Source organism: Ranitomeya variabilis, chromosome 2 (genome assembly GCF_051348905.1).
Source record: "Ranitomeya variabilis isolate aRanVar5 chromosome 2, aRanVar5.hap1, whole genome shotgun sequence".
Classification (NCBI taxonomy): Eukaryota; Metazoa; Chordata; class Amphibia; order Anura; family Dendrobatidae; genus Ranitomeya; species Ranitomeya variabilis.
This window is the reverse complement of record NC_135233.1, coordinates 885899267-885916809: the sequence shown is the minus strand read 5'-3', so window position 1 is coordinate 885916809 and position 17543 is coordinate 885899267. Positions and strand designations below refer to the sequence as shown.

At 43.9% G+C, this 17543-nt stretch overlaps 1 protein-coding gene across 2 annotated transcripts in view; it reads right to left on the bottom strand.

Annotated features, from left to right (window-relative positions):
• Window positions 1-17543, bottom strand: part of LOC143808113 (T-kininogen 1-like) — a 252889-nt gene that overhangs the window by 202280 nt on the left and 33066 nt on the right. For both annotated transcript variants that reach the window (XM_077290418.1, XM_077290419.1), the window contains exon 3: window positions 234-321. In XM_077290418.1, coding sequence (XP_077146533.1) covers window positions 234-321 — 88 coding nt within the window. The remainder of the gene's footprint in view (window positions 1-233; window positions 322-17543) is intronic.

Sequence of the window (17543 nt, the reverse complement as noted above, 5' to 3'; positions counted from 1 at the left end):
GTAAAAAGTGGTCTATTAGATATACAGCAAAACTGCAGTTCACCATACTGCTATCACGAATGAAAATGCTTTTATTGCTTTTATTGCTGTTATTAGCACAACACAGTTCCTGCCAGAATACAACCTAAATCCGATTGGACACAAAATATTAGTCAACAAAACATTCTATAATTATCAGAATATAGGCAATAAATATTATATTAGTACACCTTATCCAAGACTATATAATGTACCTTTAGGATTGCTGCAATTTTGAGACTCCACCCTTCTGACTTTTAGATCATCGTTGATCAGAACATGTGCTGAACATTTGGCTTGATGCTGCAAGAGAAATGGTTTTATAGCCATGGTTTCAATGTTATAATTTATTTCTACATAAATATTTGTATTATCTTAATATTTGTGATAACATGCTAACATCCACTTTTGCATTTTGTATCCACTCCTGGTTTTGGCTTACAAATACTGAGGTAAAAAACTGACCAAATACTGAATGTGTGAACATGGCTTTAAATGGCATTTATTTCAATTCATAATTTTCTCTGGTTTTCCCACTTAGGGCTCTTTGACGCATCAGTGTTTTAGTATGTGTGCTGTTATTTGTGTGGATATATCACAAACCAAGTGTAAAAAAAACCCTCAGGGCTGACCCACACGTCCAGATAATTCCGGTACCGGAATAAATCGGTACCGGAGTTATCCGTGTCCGTGTGCCTGGGAACTCACGGAGGCCATACCTGCGGCACACGTGTGCCGCCCGTATGGCGAGTGGGTACCACACGGAGCGTGTGGTACCCACTCTGCATGGTGCTGAAGCTGCGATTCATATCATCCCTGCAGCAACGTTTGCTGCAGGGAAAATATGAAGAATAGTGTTTAAAATAAAGATCCATGTGTCCGCCGCCCCCCCACCCCCTGTGCGCCCCCCCCGCTGGTCAGAAAATACTCACCCGGATCCCCCGTCGGCAGTCGCTCCTTCCTGGTCTGGCCGCGGCTTACTGTATGCGGTCACGTGGGGCCGCTCATTTACACTCATGAATAGGCGGCTCCGCCCCTATTGGAGGTGGAGCCACATATTCATGAGTGTAATCGGCCGCATACAGTAGGAGGCGCGGCCAGACCAGGAAGGAGCGACAGCCGACGGGGGACCCGGATAAGTATTTTCTGACCAGCGGGGGGGCGCACAGGGGGTGGGGGGGCGGCGGACACATGGATCTTTATTTTAAACACTATCATTCATATTTTCTCTAGCAAACGCTGCTACAGGGAACATATGAATGGCGGCTTCAGCACCATGTGGGGGGGGACAGCGCTTACTGTAGCGCTGTCTCCGGCACGCACACGGACCCCAGACGGAGAATGTCCGTGTGAGGTCCGTGTTTTACGCGGACCCATTGACTCTATTGGGTCCGTGTAAAACGTGCGCTCCCACGAACACTGACATGTCTCCGTGTTTGGCACACGGAGACACGGTCCGCACACGGTCCGCACAAAATCAATGACATCTGAACAGATGCATTGATTTTTATGGGTCTACGTGTGTCAGTGTCTCCGGTACATGAGGAAACTGTCACCTCACGTACCGGAGCCACTGACGTGTGAAACCGGCCTCAAAGAGTGGAAATGGGTCGTACCATGTTGCCAATCAAACTGGCCAATGCAAGTCAATGGCACCATAGATAAAAACAGATTTTACAGTCCGTATTTTACTATTTAATGGGTAGAAGAATCTAAGATTTTTTTTCTTTCACCCAAGAAAAATAAATGTATCAAGGATTGTAGTAACTGGCACAAGGATCAAAAATGAATCTAACACACTGGACAAAAAAAAATGAAAAAACAGAGACAGTTTTCCATGTATGAGAAAAAAATACTGAGGTTTGAAACCAGCCTTACACCTCTATCAGACGCCCGTGTTGCATGTACGTGTTGCATGTATATGTTGCATGTGTTTTTTTTCAACACCTTATAATCTATAGTGCTATTCACATGTCCGTGCAAAACACACGACCGCACAGATTACAAGGGCCAATATAAGTCTGTGTGTGCGCGAAAAATGTGTACAGCATACGGATGACATCTGTGTTCCATCTATGTTTCGTCCGTGATTGACATTGCAAAGTATTGTAGAAACTTTCTAATTTCTTTATTCATCTGAGAAAAACACTAATGACACACCGATGGTAAAAATGGACACAGGGATGGTAAACGCTGATTGTAAAAACAGACACACTGATGACACACTGATGTACAACACTGATGACACCGGTACGATGAGATCTTAAAGTGTGTTTTTATATAATCTAAACAATGCCAGAGACATGCCAGAAAAGAAAGATAGTAAAGAAATATAAAAAAAAAATTCATAAAGACATATCCGGGAATAAAGTATATTAAATTACTAAGATTCCATCCACACGTCTGTGCGTCATGTTCATTTTTTGTCAGACAGCACACAAACCCATAGGCTGCCGTCACACTGGCAATATTTGGTCAGTATTTTACATCAGTATTTGTAAGCCAAAACCAGGAGTGGAACAAGTAGAGGAAAAGTATAATAGAAACATATGCACCACTTCTGCATTTATCACCCACTCCTGGTTTTTGCTTGCAAATACTGATGTAAAATACTGACCAAATACTGCTAGTGTGACGGCAGCCATAGAGTTCTATTAATCCATATGCATATAATACGCTTTAAAAACAGATCCATATCTCTGGTCCGAGAGACTCGGGGCTTGTCCTATTTTCATCTGGTTTGCAGATCACACTTGACCATTAACCCCTTCACGTCATGGCCATTTTACATTTTTGCGCTTTCGCTTTTACCTCCCCTTCTTCCAAGAGCCATAACTATTTTATTTTTATGTTTAATCTGGTTTTTATTGAAAAGAACTTCAAAACAAACAAGGAACAAAGGATTCAACAACATAAAAAGTATTGAGTACAAAAAGAAATCTCATATACAACGGTATATCAAGACCTGTAACCAACAAGTCCCGAAATAGTATAACTTTCAGGTCAAAATCATTTTCAATCAAGTCCAACAAGATCTGAAAAGAAAAAAATCCATGGTGGATGTAGGTATCCCCTATCCAGGGAGACTGTGGGACCTTTGGTGATACATATGAGGTATCCTCTGAAAGAGAGCGACCCAAACAAGAGGAGCTAGGTCACTTCAAGTAATAATGGTATAAACACGAACGGAAAGAATGAGACTAAGCAGAGGAATATGGGGGAGGAGAGAGGATGAAAAAAAAAGGGGGGAGGGGGAGGAACCATGGAGTCTGATATAGAAGGGTGCAACTTGCACCCCTATAATGACATCCATCTAACCCGTATTGTTCAATCTATCTTCCTTATGGCTTAGAAAAGAGGGATTGAAAGTCCTGAGAGTCCATAAACAAAATCCAAGGACTCCAGGCCTGCAGATATTTCTCCATTGAACCGTTAACCTCAGCGGACAATTCCTCCATACTTTGAAGGCTGGTCATCTCCCTGACCCATTCAGACACACTAGGAGATTGGGAGGATTTCCAATGTCTCGGGATCACAGTGCGCGCAGCAGTTAAGCAGAATCTTAGGAGCCCCTTTTTCTGGAAGCGAAATTAGCCCGGGAGGATAAATAATAAAGCCACCTGGGGGAGTTGGTCACCAAATGACCACTAATGGCTTGATAAGCGGAAAAGACAGAATCCCAAAATGGCTTAATAAGCTTACATCCCCACCAAATGTGTAGCATGGTACCTCTCTGTACTCCACAACGCCAGCACCTATCGGAGACGGAGGGAAAAGCGGCGTGTAAGACATCAGAACAGTAATACCACCTGGTGAGAATTTTGTAATTCTTTTCCTGTGCGGCACAGGCAATAGAGAATTTATGTGAATATACGAACGCCTTCCTCCACTCCGCCTCTGATATGGCAACTCCCAACTCACCCCGCCACCTCTCCACATACTTGGGGAACTTGTCTTTGGTATTTTGGTTCTAAAGAGCATATATTAAGGAGACAGCATGTGCAGGCGGTGACCCCAACAGGAAAAGCTTTTCAAATGGCGTAGGAAGGGAGGAGTATGAGCCTGCGCCCTCTGGAGACGAGACGAAGGATTTTAGTTGGAGGTATTCCAACCAATCAGAAGGGCCCCCTCCCTCTAACGGCTGCACTGATTCGAAAGCGGGCATGGCCGAACCCTTGAGGACATGAAAATATCTGGTATTGTCCCCTCTCTCCCACCCAAGAAAACGATCCCTCTCCAACCCCAGGGGAAACTCCGGATTAGAGAAGAGAGGCGTAAGCGGTCCACTGCCCAAGGACAGAGAGCCTCTGCGGGTCTCCAGATCCTATCCTCTAAGTGTATCTTTAAGGAGGTCAGCTTCAGAACTGAATTGACCTCTACTTTTAGGGCTGATCCAGGGAAGGTTATGGAGTGGAATTGTAGAGCTAATTTGTTCTATTCCCACCCATTATTTGTCTGAACTGTGGAACTGCCAGTCTAGCATGCATGTCAATGGCGCTGCTCTGTGATACAATTTGAAATTCGGAAGACCCGCGCCCCCTAAGCCTTTGTGCCTATATAAAGTACCCATGCCGATCCGGGGACTACCACCCCCCCACACAAATCTCGAGATGGCTGATTGGATTCTGGAAAAGAAAGAAGGAGGAGGAATTAGAGGAACTGTCTGGAAAATATACAGGAAACGAGGAAGTACATACATTTTTATCGCATTTATACGGCCGAACCATGAGAGCTTCCACTTATCATAGCGACCTAAGTCTTTCAAAGTCTTATCCAAAATGGGTTGGAAGTTTAAAGAATATAGTTTAGTATGATCTGTCGGGATGGTTACTCCCAAGTATCTTAATGCTGTTTCCTGCCATTTAAAGGGAAAATTATCTTTAAGATGTTGAACTTCATCTCTAGATAAAGTTATATTAAGGGCCTCTGATTTAGAATAATTCACTTTAAAATTACTAAGATGGCCAAATGTCTCAAATTCTTTGACTATGGAGGGGAAGGAAATGCGAGGCTGTGATACAAACATGAGAAGGTCATCTGCATATAAGGCCGATTTACATTGACTTACCCCAACTGGAATACCGTGAATGCTGGGGTTCTTTCTAATGGCTATTGCCAGATGTTCCATTTTCAATACATACAAGAGAGGGGACAGAGGACACCCCTGCCGTGTACCGTTGTTGATGTGGATAGGGGAGGACAGGAACCCATTAACCCTAACCCTAGCTGTAGGGCCCCTATATAGAGAGAGAATCTTCTCAATAAATTTGGTGCCCAGGCCCAATTGATGCAAGGAAGCCGACATGAAGCTCCAACTGACCCGGTCGAAGGCCTTCTCTGCGTCAACCGAAAGCAAATACAGTGAGGGAGTGATCTGGACCTCGCCCGAGCCATCAGGAGAAGAGTTTTATATGTATTATCTCTGGCCTCTCGGCCCTTGACAAACCCTACTTGATCTGTATGAATAACCCCGGGTAACAAAGGTGCCAACCTATTAGCCAGGGCCTTCGAAAATATTTTGATGTCCACATTAATCAAAGAGATAGGCCTATAATTGGAAATTAACAATGATCTTTCCCTGGTTTTGGTAAAACGCTGATGTGGGCCTCCAGGGACTGGGGCACGAATGGGGATCCCTCTGACACAGAACTAAAGACTTTTGTTAGGAAAGGGACAAGCTGTTCGCTAAATACCTTATAAAATTTTGGTGTGAACCCATCAGGCCCTGGGCTCTTTCCCACAGGATTTGCTTTAATAATGGCAGAAATCTCTTCCTCTGAAAAGTCCTCCTCCAGAGAGTCTGCGAGTTCAGGATGGACAGCTGGAAGGGCGTTTTGTCTGATATAGTCATTTATTTTAATGTGAAGAGATGAAGCTGACATGTCCCTGAATTGTCCCTTAATATTATAAAGGTCACTATAATAAGCTTGAAAGGATTCGGTAATTTGGGTTGGATCCTGTGTGCGGGCCCCCCCGATCTGCATGATTTGTGGGATATAACTAGTGTCCTTTCTGGGATGTAGCACCCTAGCCAATGCCCTGCCACATTTATCTGCATGTTCATACATAAATCGATGGAATCTGATTTTTTGACGGGAATATTTTTGATCCAGTAGGACCCTAAGCTCCTCTCTTGCTTTTATTAGGTCCGCGTACACAGAAGAGGATAAAGATTGTTTATGTGAGGATTCCAATGTATTAATCTGCTGGAGCAGACTGGAAATTAGAGAGGCCCTTTCTTTTTTCAATCTAGAGCCATGCTTAATCAAAAGACCCCTTATAACACACTTAAGTGTTTCCCACTGGTTAGGAAGGGACGTCTGGTCACGTTCATGGATTTCTAGAAATTCTGAGATACACTTCTTAATCTCCAAAGTGCATAGAGGGTCTTTAAGTAAGTTATCTTTGAGACGCCATGTCCATGGTCGATGAAGGCCATTTGGTGGGATAAGATGGAGAAACACTGGAGCATGGTCCGACCAGGCAATGTGACCAATAGAACCCTGGGCTTGCCAGGTCAGGGCATGCTGGCTTATTAACAGCATATCTATGCGGCTGCATGAAGAGTGAGTCGGGGAGTAATACGTATAGTCCCTATCCGTAGGATGCAGGACTATCCAGGCGTCTACCAGGCGTAGGTTCTGAATCCTACGTTTAAAAGTATTGATACGTCTACGGGGCAGGAAATGACGCTGAGATGAAGTATCCACCTCCAGATCAAGGGTAAAATTGAAGTCACCGCCTGCAATCAGAGTCCCCTCCCTGAAATCCGACAGGAGCGACAGAATAGCGGAACAAGCTAAAGTCGGATCTTTATTGGGTAGGTACCAATTAGCTATGGTGAATACCATACCATTGCCTTCTGGGTCAATCCTAGAATCCAGGACTGAATGGACCAATGACTTATGTAGGGCGATTGAGACCCCTTTTGACTTTGAGTCGGGGTTAGGGCTGTGAAACCAAGAGCAATAATATCGATCCTTCAGGGTGGGGAGACATCCTGCCTTGAAATGAGTCTCTTGGAGCAGGAGGATGTGAGTCCACTTTTTATGCATATCATACAAGATCTGGGACCTTTTCTGAGGGACATTCATCCCTCGGGCGTTGATGGATCCTATGTTAATCCGTTCCATGGTAATGGTAAAGTACTTTATAAACAGAGGAGGAAAAGGGAAAGAAAGAAGAAAAAGAGAAGCAAGAAGAAAAAGAAAAAAAGGGGAAAAAAAAGGAAAATAAACAAATTAAAAAAAAAATAAAAATTATGGGAGGGGGAGGAAAGAAGAAGGGACAGAAGCAGACACAGGAGTGAGTAGAGGGAAGAGAAAGGAAAATATAAAAGAAGAGTCAGCAGGGGAGAAAATAAAAATGTAATGGAAGAAAACAGACAAACGTACTAACTAGGTTAGAGTGAGTATACTAAGATACAAAAGAACATGTACCAAAGGATGTGCGAAGTGCACAAGTATTGTTGGGAAAATTGTTTAACGTCCAACAATGTGACGTGAATTCCCGGTGGGTACTATGCTTTCCATAGAGGGGCTCCCCTCACCAGGCCGAGACGACACCAGAGCTGAATCTGCCCCCTAAATGCCACCGCCCCCCCATGTAAAAACCAAGGAGAACAGAGTATAGTCAAATAATCAGAATATAAGCCCAGGACCCTCCCTCGCCCAAGACTATTATTAACCTGTTATCTATGTCTAGGGAAGGGGGAGAAGGTCAACAAGCCCCAGGGTGAAGAAAACATTAATAACCTGATGATGGTTACAAATAAAGATAACTGGAGCAACATTCCACAATTAGTATCTGAAAGCAAAACATGGACACATATTATTGCATATCAGAATAGTGCATTAATTTTGAAAGGAAATCATCCCCAGACCACAGATCTCAAGGAGGAGAGAAAGATTCCCGCCCCCTCCTGCCCCAGCGTTGAGTGGCCCTCGGCAGACGTTGGTTTAACCCGCCAAAGGCCTCCACTGGAATAGTAGGCCAGTCCAAAATTTCAATCCGAGGGAGGTTCAAGGCTGATGTAAATGATGCGATGTCCGATGGGGACCTGAGGATATGCATGCGACCCGCATGACGGATCGGCAAACGGAATGGAAACCCCCAGCTATACGGCAAGTTATGATCTCGAAGCAAATCCAAGAGAGGTCTCAATGCTCTTCTTTTTTGCAAAGTAAGGCGGGACAGGTCCGGTAGGATTAAAATCTTTGATCCTTGCAATAGAGCAGAGGATCCATCTCTGAGCCTCTGCAGGATGGCTTCTTTTTGTACATAGTGATGAATGCGGCATATCACATCCCGTGGACGGTCTGGGTCAGATGCTCTGGGGCCAAGTGCTCTATGAGCTCTGTCCAATTCAATCTCCTTCTCAGGAGGCTCACCCAGAATTCTGTTGAAAATGCATTGCAATATGTGAGAAAGATCTTTAGATTCTACTGACTCAGGTAGACCCCGTATCCTCAGATTATTGCGCCTTCCCCTGTTTTCTGCATCCTGGGTTTCTATCAGGTAGTGAAGCTGGCTGGAGTGTATGTCTAGTGACTTCTGATGAGAAAGCATCTTCCTTTCAATATCTTGGATTCTGTTAGTATGGTCCTGGACCTGAGTATCTACTTGTTTAACTTCAGTGCGCAGAGTATTCAATTCTGACCTGCAAGCCTGCTCCAGCCGTGTTATGTATGTCTCCATGTCCTCTCTTGTAGGAATAGCTGTTAGCCTGGTTCGTAGCTGTGTCAGCTCTGCTACAACTCCTGAGGCTTGTATGGCAGAGGAATGTGTGTCCCCTCCCCTGGGATGAGCAGGAGAAGCAGCAGTCTCCTGCAAAGGGGAATTAGCTCCTGCTGCACCGCTGGGGATTGTAGTGCACCCTGGTGAAAGTGAGGGGGGAGGCAGTTCCTCAGAACACCCTTTCTGCCTCTGGGTCTCATCAAGGGTTAACCCCACCCAGATTCTGCATGCCATGTCTGAGTCTGGCTAGAATGACAAGCTGCTATCAGTGCACCTTGTGTGTCCATGTCTGTGCTGTGCCAGTCCTGGTCATCATTCATGGTGAAGGGAGACAGCAGCCCATCCCCCTGTGCTGTGCTCACAGGCTGCTTAGACGACCTCCTTGTTTGAACTCCTGCAGCACTGAGTGATGGTATGGGAGCTGAAGTCTGTACAAGATCTCGCTCTCCTTCTCTGGCTCTCACCTCGCTCTCCTGTAGCCCCAAGGCATCTGCATAGCTGGAGGGGGCGGCGGCAATGTTTTTGCAACCCTTACTGGGCGGGGTTCCCAGAAGAAAGTTCTGCATGCCTCTGTTGCTGGATGAGAGGCTCTTGGATCTGCTGCAGGCTGATCTCCCCTTTCTCCTACAGCTCATGTTCTGAGCAAAATGCCCCAGGGAGTTCACAATCGGCTGATTCTCGGCCCGGAGAAGAGAGCTGAGGTGAAGTGTGTCCTCACTCCTCCATAGCCAGGCCACACCCCCCTAACTATTTTATTTTTCATCAATATAATCGTATGAGGGCTTGGTTTTTGTGGGACAAGCTGTACTTTTGAATAACACCATTCATTTTATCATGTGACCCATTAGAAAGCAGAAAGAAAATTCCAGCTGCACTGAATTTGCAAAAAAGTGCAATTTCACAGGTTTTTTTATTTACCATGTTCACTTAATAATAGAAGTGACCTGGTAATATGATTCTCCAGGTCAGAACAGGCACGCATATACCAAAAATGCATAGCTTTTTATCGTTTAACCCCTTAATCCCATATGACGTACTATCCCGTCAAGGTGACCTGGGACTTAATTCCCGGTGACGGGATAGTACGTCATACGCGATCGGCCGCGCTCACGGGGGGAGCGCGGCCGGGTGTCAGCTGCCTATCGCAGCTGACATCCGGCACTATGTGCCAGGAGCGGTCATGGACCGCCCCCGGCACATTAACCCCCGGCACACCGCGATCAAACATGATCGCAGTGTACCGGCGGTATAGGGAAGCATCGCGCAGGGAGGGGGCTCCCTGCGGGCTTCCCTGAGACCCCCGGAGCAACGCGATGTGATCGCGTTGCTGCGAGGGTCTCCTACCTCCTTCCTGGCTGCAGGTCCCGGATCCAAGATGGCCGCGGCATCCGGGTCCTGCAGGGAAGGAGGTGGCTTACCGAGTGTCTGCTCAGAGCAGACGCTGGTAAGCCTGCAGCCCTGTCAGTGAGATCGGTGATCTGACAGAGTGCTGTGCACACTATCAGATCATCGATCTGTCATGTCCCCCCCTGGGACAAAGTAAAAAAGTTAAAAAAAAAATTTTCCACATGTGTAAAAAAAAAAGAAAAAAATTCCTAAATAAATAATAAAAAATATATATATATTATTCCCATAAATACATTTCTTTATCTAAATAAAAAAAACAAAACAATAAAAGTACACATATTTAGTATCGCCGCGTCCGTAACGACCCAACCTATAAAACTGCCCCACTAGTTAACCCCTTCAGTAAACACCGTAAGAAAAAAAAAAAAAACCGAGGCAAAAACAACGCTTTATTATCATACTGCCAAACAAAAAGTGGAATAACACGCGATCAAAAAGACTGATATAAATATCCATGGTACCGCTGAAAACGTCATCTTGTCCCGCAAAAAACAAGCTGCCATATGGCATCATCAGCAAAAAAATAAAAAAGTTATAGTCCTGAGAATAAAGCGATACTAAAATAATTATTTTTTCTATAAAATAGTTTTTATCGTATAAAAGCGCCAAAACATAAAAAAATGATATAAATGAGATATCGCTGTAATTGTACTGACCCGTCGAATAAAACTGCTTTATCAATTTTACCAAACGCGGAACGGTATAAACGCCTTTCCCAAAAGAAATTCATGAATAGCAGGTTTTTGGTCATTCTGCCTCACAAAAATCAGAATAAAAAGCGATCAAAAATGGTCACGTGTCCGAAAATGTTACCAATAAAAACGTCAACTCGTCCCGCAAAAAACAAGACCTCACATGACTCTGTGAAGCAAAATGTGGAAAAATTATAGGTCTCAAAATGTGGAGACGCAAAAACTTTTTTGCTATAAAAAGCGTCGCTGGTTTCACACTTGCGTTTTTGTCTGAAGCGTTTTTTGCACAAAAAAACGCATGCGTTTTTTCCCTATATTTAACATTGAAAACGCATGCGTTTTTTTGTACGCGTTTGGTCGCGTTTTCAAACGCATGCGTTTTTTTTCTGCATGCGTTCATTTTCAGAAATACAACCTGCAGTATTTTCTTGCGTTTTTAAGCACATGCGTTTGTTTGCGTTAAAAACGCATGCGTTTTTATCGAAAAAAAACAGAAAACACACTGAAAAGCCACCCACCACCATCAAGGTGATAAAGGGATCCAAACCCTAACCCTAACTCTACCCCTAACCTCACCCCTAACCGTTTAATGAACATTTTCTGACAGTCATAGTGCCACGTATTTCAGTGCCACGTATTTCAGTGCCACGTATTTCAGTGCCACGTATTTCAGTGCCACGTATTTCAGTGCAACGTATCACGTATTTCAGTGCCACGTGTTTCAGTGCCACGTATTTAAGTGCCACGTATCACGTATTTCAGTGCCACGTATCACGTATTTCAGTGCCACATATTTTAGTACCACGTATTTCAGTTGCACGTATTTCAGTTGCATGTATTTCAGTGCCACGTATTTCAGTGCCACGTATTTCAGTGCCACGTATTTAAGTGCCACGTATCACGTATTTCAGTGCCACGTATTTAAGTGCTACGTATCACGTATTTCAGTGCCACGTATTTAAGTGCCACGTATTTAAGTGCCACGTATTTCAGTGCCACGTATCACGTATTTCAGTGCCACGTATTTCAGTGCCACGTATTTCAGTGCCACGTATTTCAGTGCCACGTATTTCAGTGCCACGTATCACGTATTTCAGTGCCACGTATTTAAGTGCCACGTATCACGTATTTCAGTGCCACGTATTTAAGTGCCACGTATTTCAGTGCCACGTATTTCAGTGCCACGTATTTCAGTGCCACGTATTTCAGTGCCACGTATTTCAGTGCCACGTGTTTCAGTGCCACGTATTTAAGTGCCACGTATCACGTATTTCAGTGCCACGTATTTCAGTGCCACGTATTTCAGTGCCACGTATTTCAGTGCCACGTATTTCAGTGCCACGTATTTCAGTCACGTTTAGGGTTAGGGGTAGGGGTAGGGTTAGGGCTAGGGTTGGAGGTAAAGTTAGGGTTGGGGCTAAAGTTAGGGTTGGGGCTAAAGTTAGGGTTAGGGTTTGGATTACATTTACGGTTTGGATTAGGGTTGGGATTAGAATTATGGGTTAGGTGTCAGGGCTAGGGGTGTGGTTAGGGTTACCGTTGGGATTAGGGTTAGGGGTGTGTTTGGGTTAGGGTTTCAGGTAGAATTGGGGAGTTTCCACTGTCCAGGCACATCAGGGGCTCTCCAAGCGCGACATGGCGTCCAATCTCAATTCCAGCCAATTCTGCGTTGAAAAAGTAAAACAGTGCTCCTTCCCTTCCGAGCTCTCCCGTGCGCCCAAAAAGGGGTTTACCCCAACATATGTATTATCAGCGTACTCGGGACAAATTGAACAACAACTTCTGGTTTCCAAGTTCTCTTGTTATCCTTAGGAAAATAAAAATTTGGGGGGCTAAAAATCATTTTTGTTGGAAAAAAAAGATGTTTTATTTTCACGGCTCTGCGTTATAAACTGTAGTGAAACACTTGGGGGTTCAAAGTTCTCACAACACATCTAGATAAGTTCCTTGGGAGGTCTAGTTTCCAATATGGGGTCACTCGTGGGGGGTTTGTACTGTTTGGGTACATCAGGGGCTCTGCAAATGCAACGTGACGCCTGCAGACCAATCCATTTAAGGCTGCATTCCAAATGGCGCTCCTTCCCTTCCGAGCTCTGTCATGCACCCAAACAGTGGTTCCCCCCCACATATGGGGTATCAGCGTACTCAGGACAAATTGGAAAACAAATTTTGGGGTCCAATTTATTCTGTTACCCTTGTAAAAATACAAAGCTGGGGGCTAAAAAATCATTTTTGAGAAAAAAAAATATATATTTTCACGGCTCTGCGTTATAATCTGTAGTGAAACACTTGGGGGTTCAAAGCTCTCAAAACACATCTAGATAAGTTCCTTAGGGGGTCTACTTTCCAAAATGGTGTCACTTGTGGGGGGTTTCAATGTTTAGGCACATCAGGGGCTCTCCAAACGCAACATGGCGTCCCATCTCAATTCCAGTCAATTTTGCATTGAAAAGTCAAATGGCGCTCCTTCCCTTCCAAGCTCTGCCATGCGCCCAAACAATGGTTTACACCCAAATATGGGGTATCAGCGTACTCAGGACAAATTGCACAACATTTTTTGGGGTCCAATTTCTTCTCTTACCCTTGGGAAAATAAAAAATTGGGGGCGAAAAGATCATTTTTGTGAAAAAATATGATTTTTTATTTTTACGGCTCTGCATTATAAACTTCTGTGAAGCACTTGGTGGGTCAAAGTGCTCACCACACATCTAGATAAGTTCCTTAGGGGGTCTACTTTCCAAAATGGTGTCACTTGTAGGGAGTTTCAATGTTTAGGCACATCAGGGGCTCTCCAAACGCAACATGGCGTCCCATCTCAATTCCAGTCAATTTTGCATTGAAAAGTCAAATGGCGCTCCTTCCCTTCCAAGCTCTGCCATGCGCCCAAACAATGGTTTACACCCACATATGGGGTATCATCGTACTCAGGACAAATTGCACAACATTTTTTGGGGTCCAATTTCTTCTCTTACCCTTGGGAAAATAAAAAATTGGGGGCAAAAATATCATTTTTGTGAAAAAATATGATTTTTTATTTTTACGGCTCTGCATTATAAACTTCTGTGAAGCACTTGGTGGGTCAAAGTGCTCACCACACATCTAGATAAGTTCCTTAGGGGGTCTACTTTCCAAAATGGTGTCACTTGTAAGGAGTTTCAATGTTTAGGCACATCAGGGGCTCTCCAAACGCAACATGGCGTCCCATCTCAATTCCAGTCAATTTTGCATTGAAAAGTCAAATGGCGCTCCTTCCCTTCCAAGCTCTGCCATGCGCCCAAACAATGGTTTACACCCACATATGGGGTATCAGCGTACTCAGGACAAATTGCACAACATTTTTTGGGGTCCAATTTCTTCTCTTACCCTTGGGAAAATAAAAAATTGGGGGCGAAAAGATCATTTTTGTGAAAAAATATGATTTTTTATTTTTACGGCTCTGCATTATAAACTTCTGTGAAGCACTTGGTGGGTCAAAGTGCTCACCACGCATCTAGATAAGTTCCTTAGGGGGTCTACTTTCCAAAATGGTGTCACTTGTAAGGAGTTTCAATGTTTAGGCACATCAGGGGCTCTCCAAACGCAACATGGCGTCCCATCTCAATTCCAGTCAATTTTGCATTGAAAAGTCAAATGGCGCTCCTTCCCTTCCAAGCTCTGCCATGCGCCCAAACAATGGTTTACACCCACATATGGGGTATCAGCGTACTCAGGACAAATTGCACAACATTTTTTGGGGTCCAATTTCTTCTCTTACCCTTGGGAAAATAAAAAATTGGGGGCAAAAATATCATTTTTGTGAAAAAATATGATTTTTTATTTTTACGGCTCTGCATTATAAACTTCTGTGAAGCACTTGGTGGGTCAAAGTGCTCACCACACATCTAGATAAGTTCCTTAGGGGGTCTACTTTCCAAAATGGTGTCACTTGTAAGGAGTTTCAATGTTTAGGCACATCAGGGGCTCTCCAAACGCAACATGGCGTCCCATCTCAATTCCAGTCAATTTTGCATTGAAAAGTCAAATGGCGCTCCTTCCCTTCCAAGCTCTGCCATGCGCCCAAACAATGGTTTACACCCACATATGGGGTATCATCGTACTCAGGACAAATTGCACAACATTTTTTGGGGTCCAATTTCTTCTCTTACCCTTGGGAAAATAAAAAATTGGGGGCAAAAATATCATTTTTGTGAAAAAATATGATTTTTTATTTTTACGGCTCTGCATTATAAACTTCTGTGAAGCACTTGGTGGGTCAAAGTGCTCACCACACATCTAGATAAGTTCCTTAGGGGGTCTACTTTCCAAAATGGTGTCACTTGTAAGGAGTTTCAATGTTTAGGCACATCAGGGGCTCTCCAAACGCAACATGGCGTCCCATCTCAATTCCAGTCAATTTTGCATTGAAAAGTCAAATGGCGCACCTTCCCTTCCAAGCTCTGCCATGCGCCCAAACAATGGTTTACACCCACATATGGGGTATCAGCGTACTCAGGACAAATTGCACAACATTTTTTGGGGTCCAATTTCTTCTCTTACCCTTGGGAAAATAAAAAATTGGGGGCGAAAAGATCATTTTTGTGAAAAAATATGATTTTTTATTTTTACGGCTCTGCATTATAAACTTCTGTGAAGCACTTGGTGGGTCAAAGTGCTCACCACACATCAAGATAAGTTCCTTAGGGGGTCTACTTTCCAAAATGGTGTCACTTGTAGGGGGTTTCAGTGTTTAGGCACATCAGGGGCTCTCCAAACGCAACATGGCGTCCAATCTCAATTCCAGTCAATTTTGCATTGAAAAGTCAAATGGCGCTCCTTCCCTTCCGAGCTCTGCCATACGCCCAAACAGTGGTTTACCCCCACATATGGGGTATCAGCGTACTCAGGACAAATTGTACAACAACTCTGGGGGTCCATTTTCTCCTGTTACCCTTGGTAAAATAAAACAAATTGGAGCTGAAATAAATTTTGTGTGAAAAAAAGTTAAATGTTCATTTTTATTTAAACATTCCAAAAATTCCTGTGAAACACCTGAAGGGTTAATAAACTTCTTGAATGTGGTTTTGAGCACCTTGAGGGGTGCAGTTTTTAGAATGGTGTCACACTTGAGTATTTTCTATCATATAGACCCCTCAAAATGACTTCAAATGAGATGTGGTCCCTAAAAAAAAATGGTGTTGTAAAAATGAGAAATTGCTGGTCAACTTTTAACCCTTATAACTCCGTCACAAAAAAAATTTTGGTTCCAAAATTGTACTGATGTAAAGTAGACATGTGGGAAATGTTACTTATTAAGTATTTTGCGTGACATATGTCTGTGATTTAAGGGCATAAAAATTCAAAGTTGGAAAATTGCAAAATTTTCAAAATTTTTGCCAAATTTCCATTTTTTTCACAAATAAACGCAAGTTATATCGAATAAATTTTACCACTACCATGAAGTACAATATGTCACGAAAAAACAATGTCAGAATCGCCAAGATCCGTCAAAGCGTTCCAGAGTTATAGCCTCATAAAGGGACAGTGGTCAGAATTGTAAAAATTGGCCCGGTCATTAACGTGCAAACCACCCTCGGGGCTTAAGGGGTTAAGTGGTGAAAAAAATTTGAAATGTATAAAAAACTAAACAAAGCAAAAAACCTTCTTGTGTTTCCATTTTCTGAGACCCGTAACATTTTAATTTTTTGGGAAATGGGCCTGTGTAAGGGATTATTATATAGAACGCACACCAACAGCGCTTCCTGCCGGTGGAACGCATCAATACATCACTTCCGGTTTCTGCCTAATGCATGCCGGTTAGTCCTGCTCACTCTCCATTTAAACTCCAGCAGGCTGGCGTGAATGCCATCTTGATACACCACTGACTCCTTGGTTTAGATAACACGCATCCCCACTGGACACCACTGGTAAGGTTCTTATTTAGTGATGAGCGAACGTGCTCGCCACTACTCGTTACTCGCCCGAGTATTGGGGTACTCGCCGAGCAGCGAGCATTTCCTGGATTATTCGGCCGTAACTGCAGTCTCCACCCCGTGGACTTTAGAGACCCAATCACGGTGCAGGGATTGTCTGCCAGGCCATGAAAAGCCGCAGCCATCTTTGTTGTGGTCGTGCAGTGATTGGCTGGGCCGTACAGCATCATCCCGAGTATAAGAGACATGGCGCCGCCCTGCTCGCCGCATTCTGTTCCTGATTCAGCGAGAGTAGGGAGAGCTGCTGCCGAGATAGGGTCAGAATCGTGGTTTTTAGAGTTAGTGTAGGTCTGCAACTCTTACATCCACAACTCCTGAGAAACCAACAGTCCTTTTTAGGGCTAATTCGTGGGTCCTGATATTGCAGCGCTAGGTAGGCAGGGCACAGCATATCCACTTCAGTGCAAGATCTGCAGGTACTGTATGTGCGTACATTGGCCCCACTGCGTCCTTCCCAAAGCTCCATAACTGCCTGTTGCTTATTTACTGTCTATATACCTATTTTTTTAATTTTATTTTTCAAAAACTTCCCCCCTCAAAGAAAAAAATAAATATACAGTCTGTTCTGTCAGACTGAGGCCTGTTGAAAAGTGATAGTTTGTCAGGCATACGTAGCATAGTTGTGTGTGCTACCCTTGTGCCCCCTTTTTTTTGTGTTTTAAATTCACCGAAAAAGGCCTCATATATCTGCGTGCTCCAAGTTTGGTCATTGGAGGCAAGT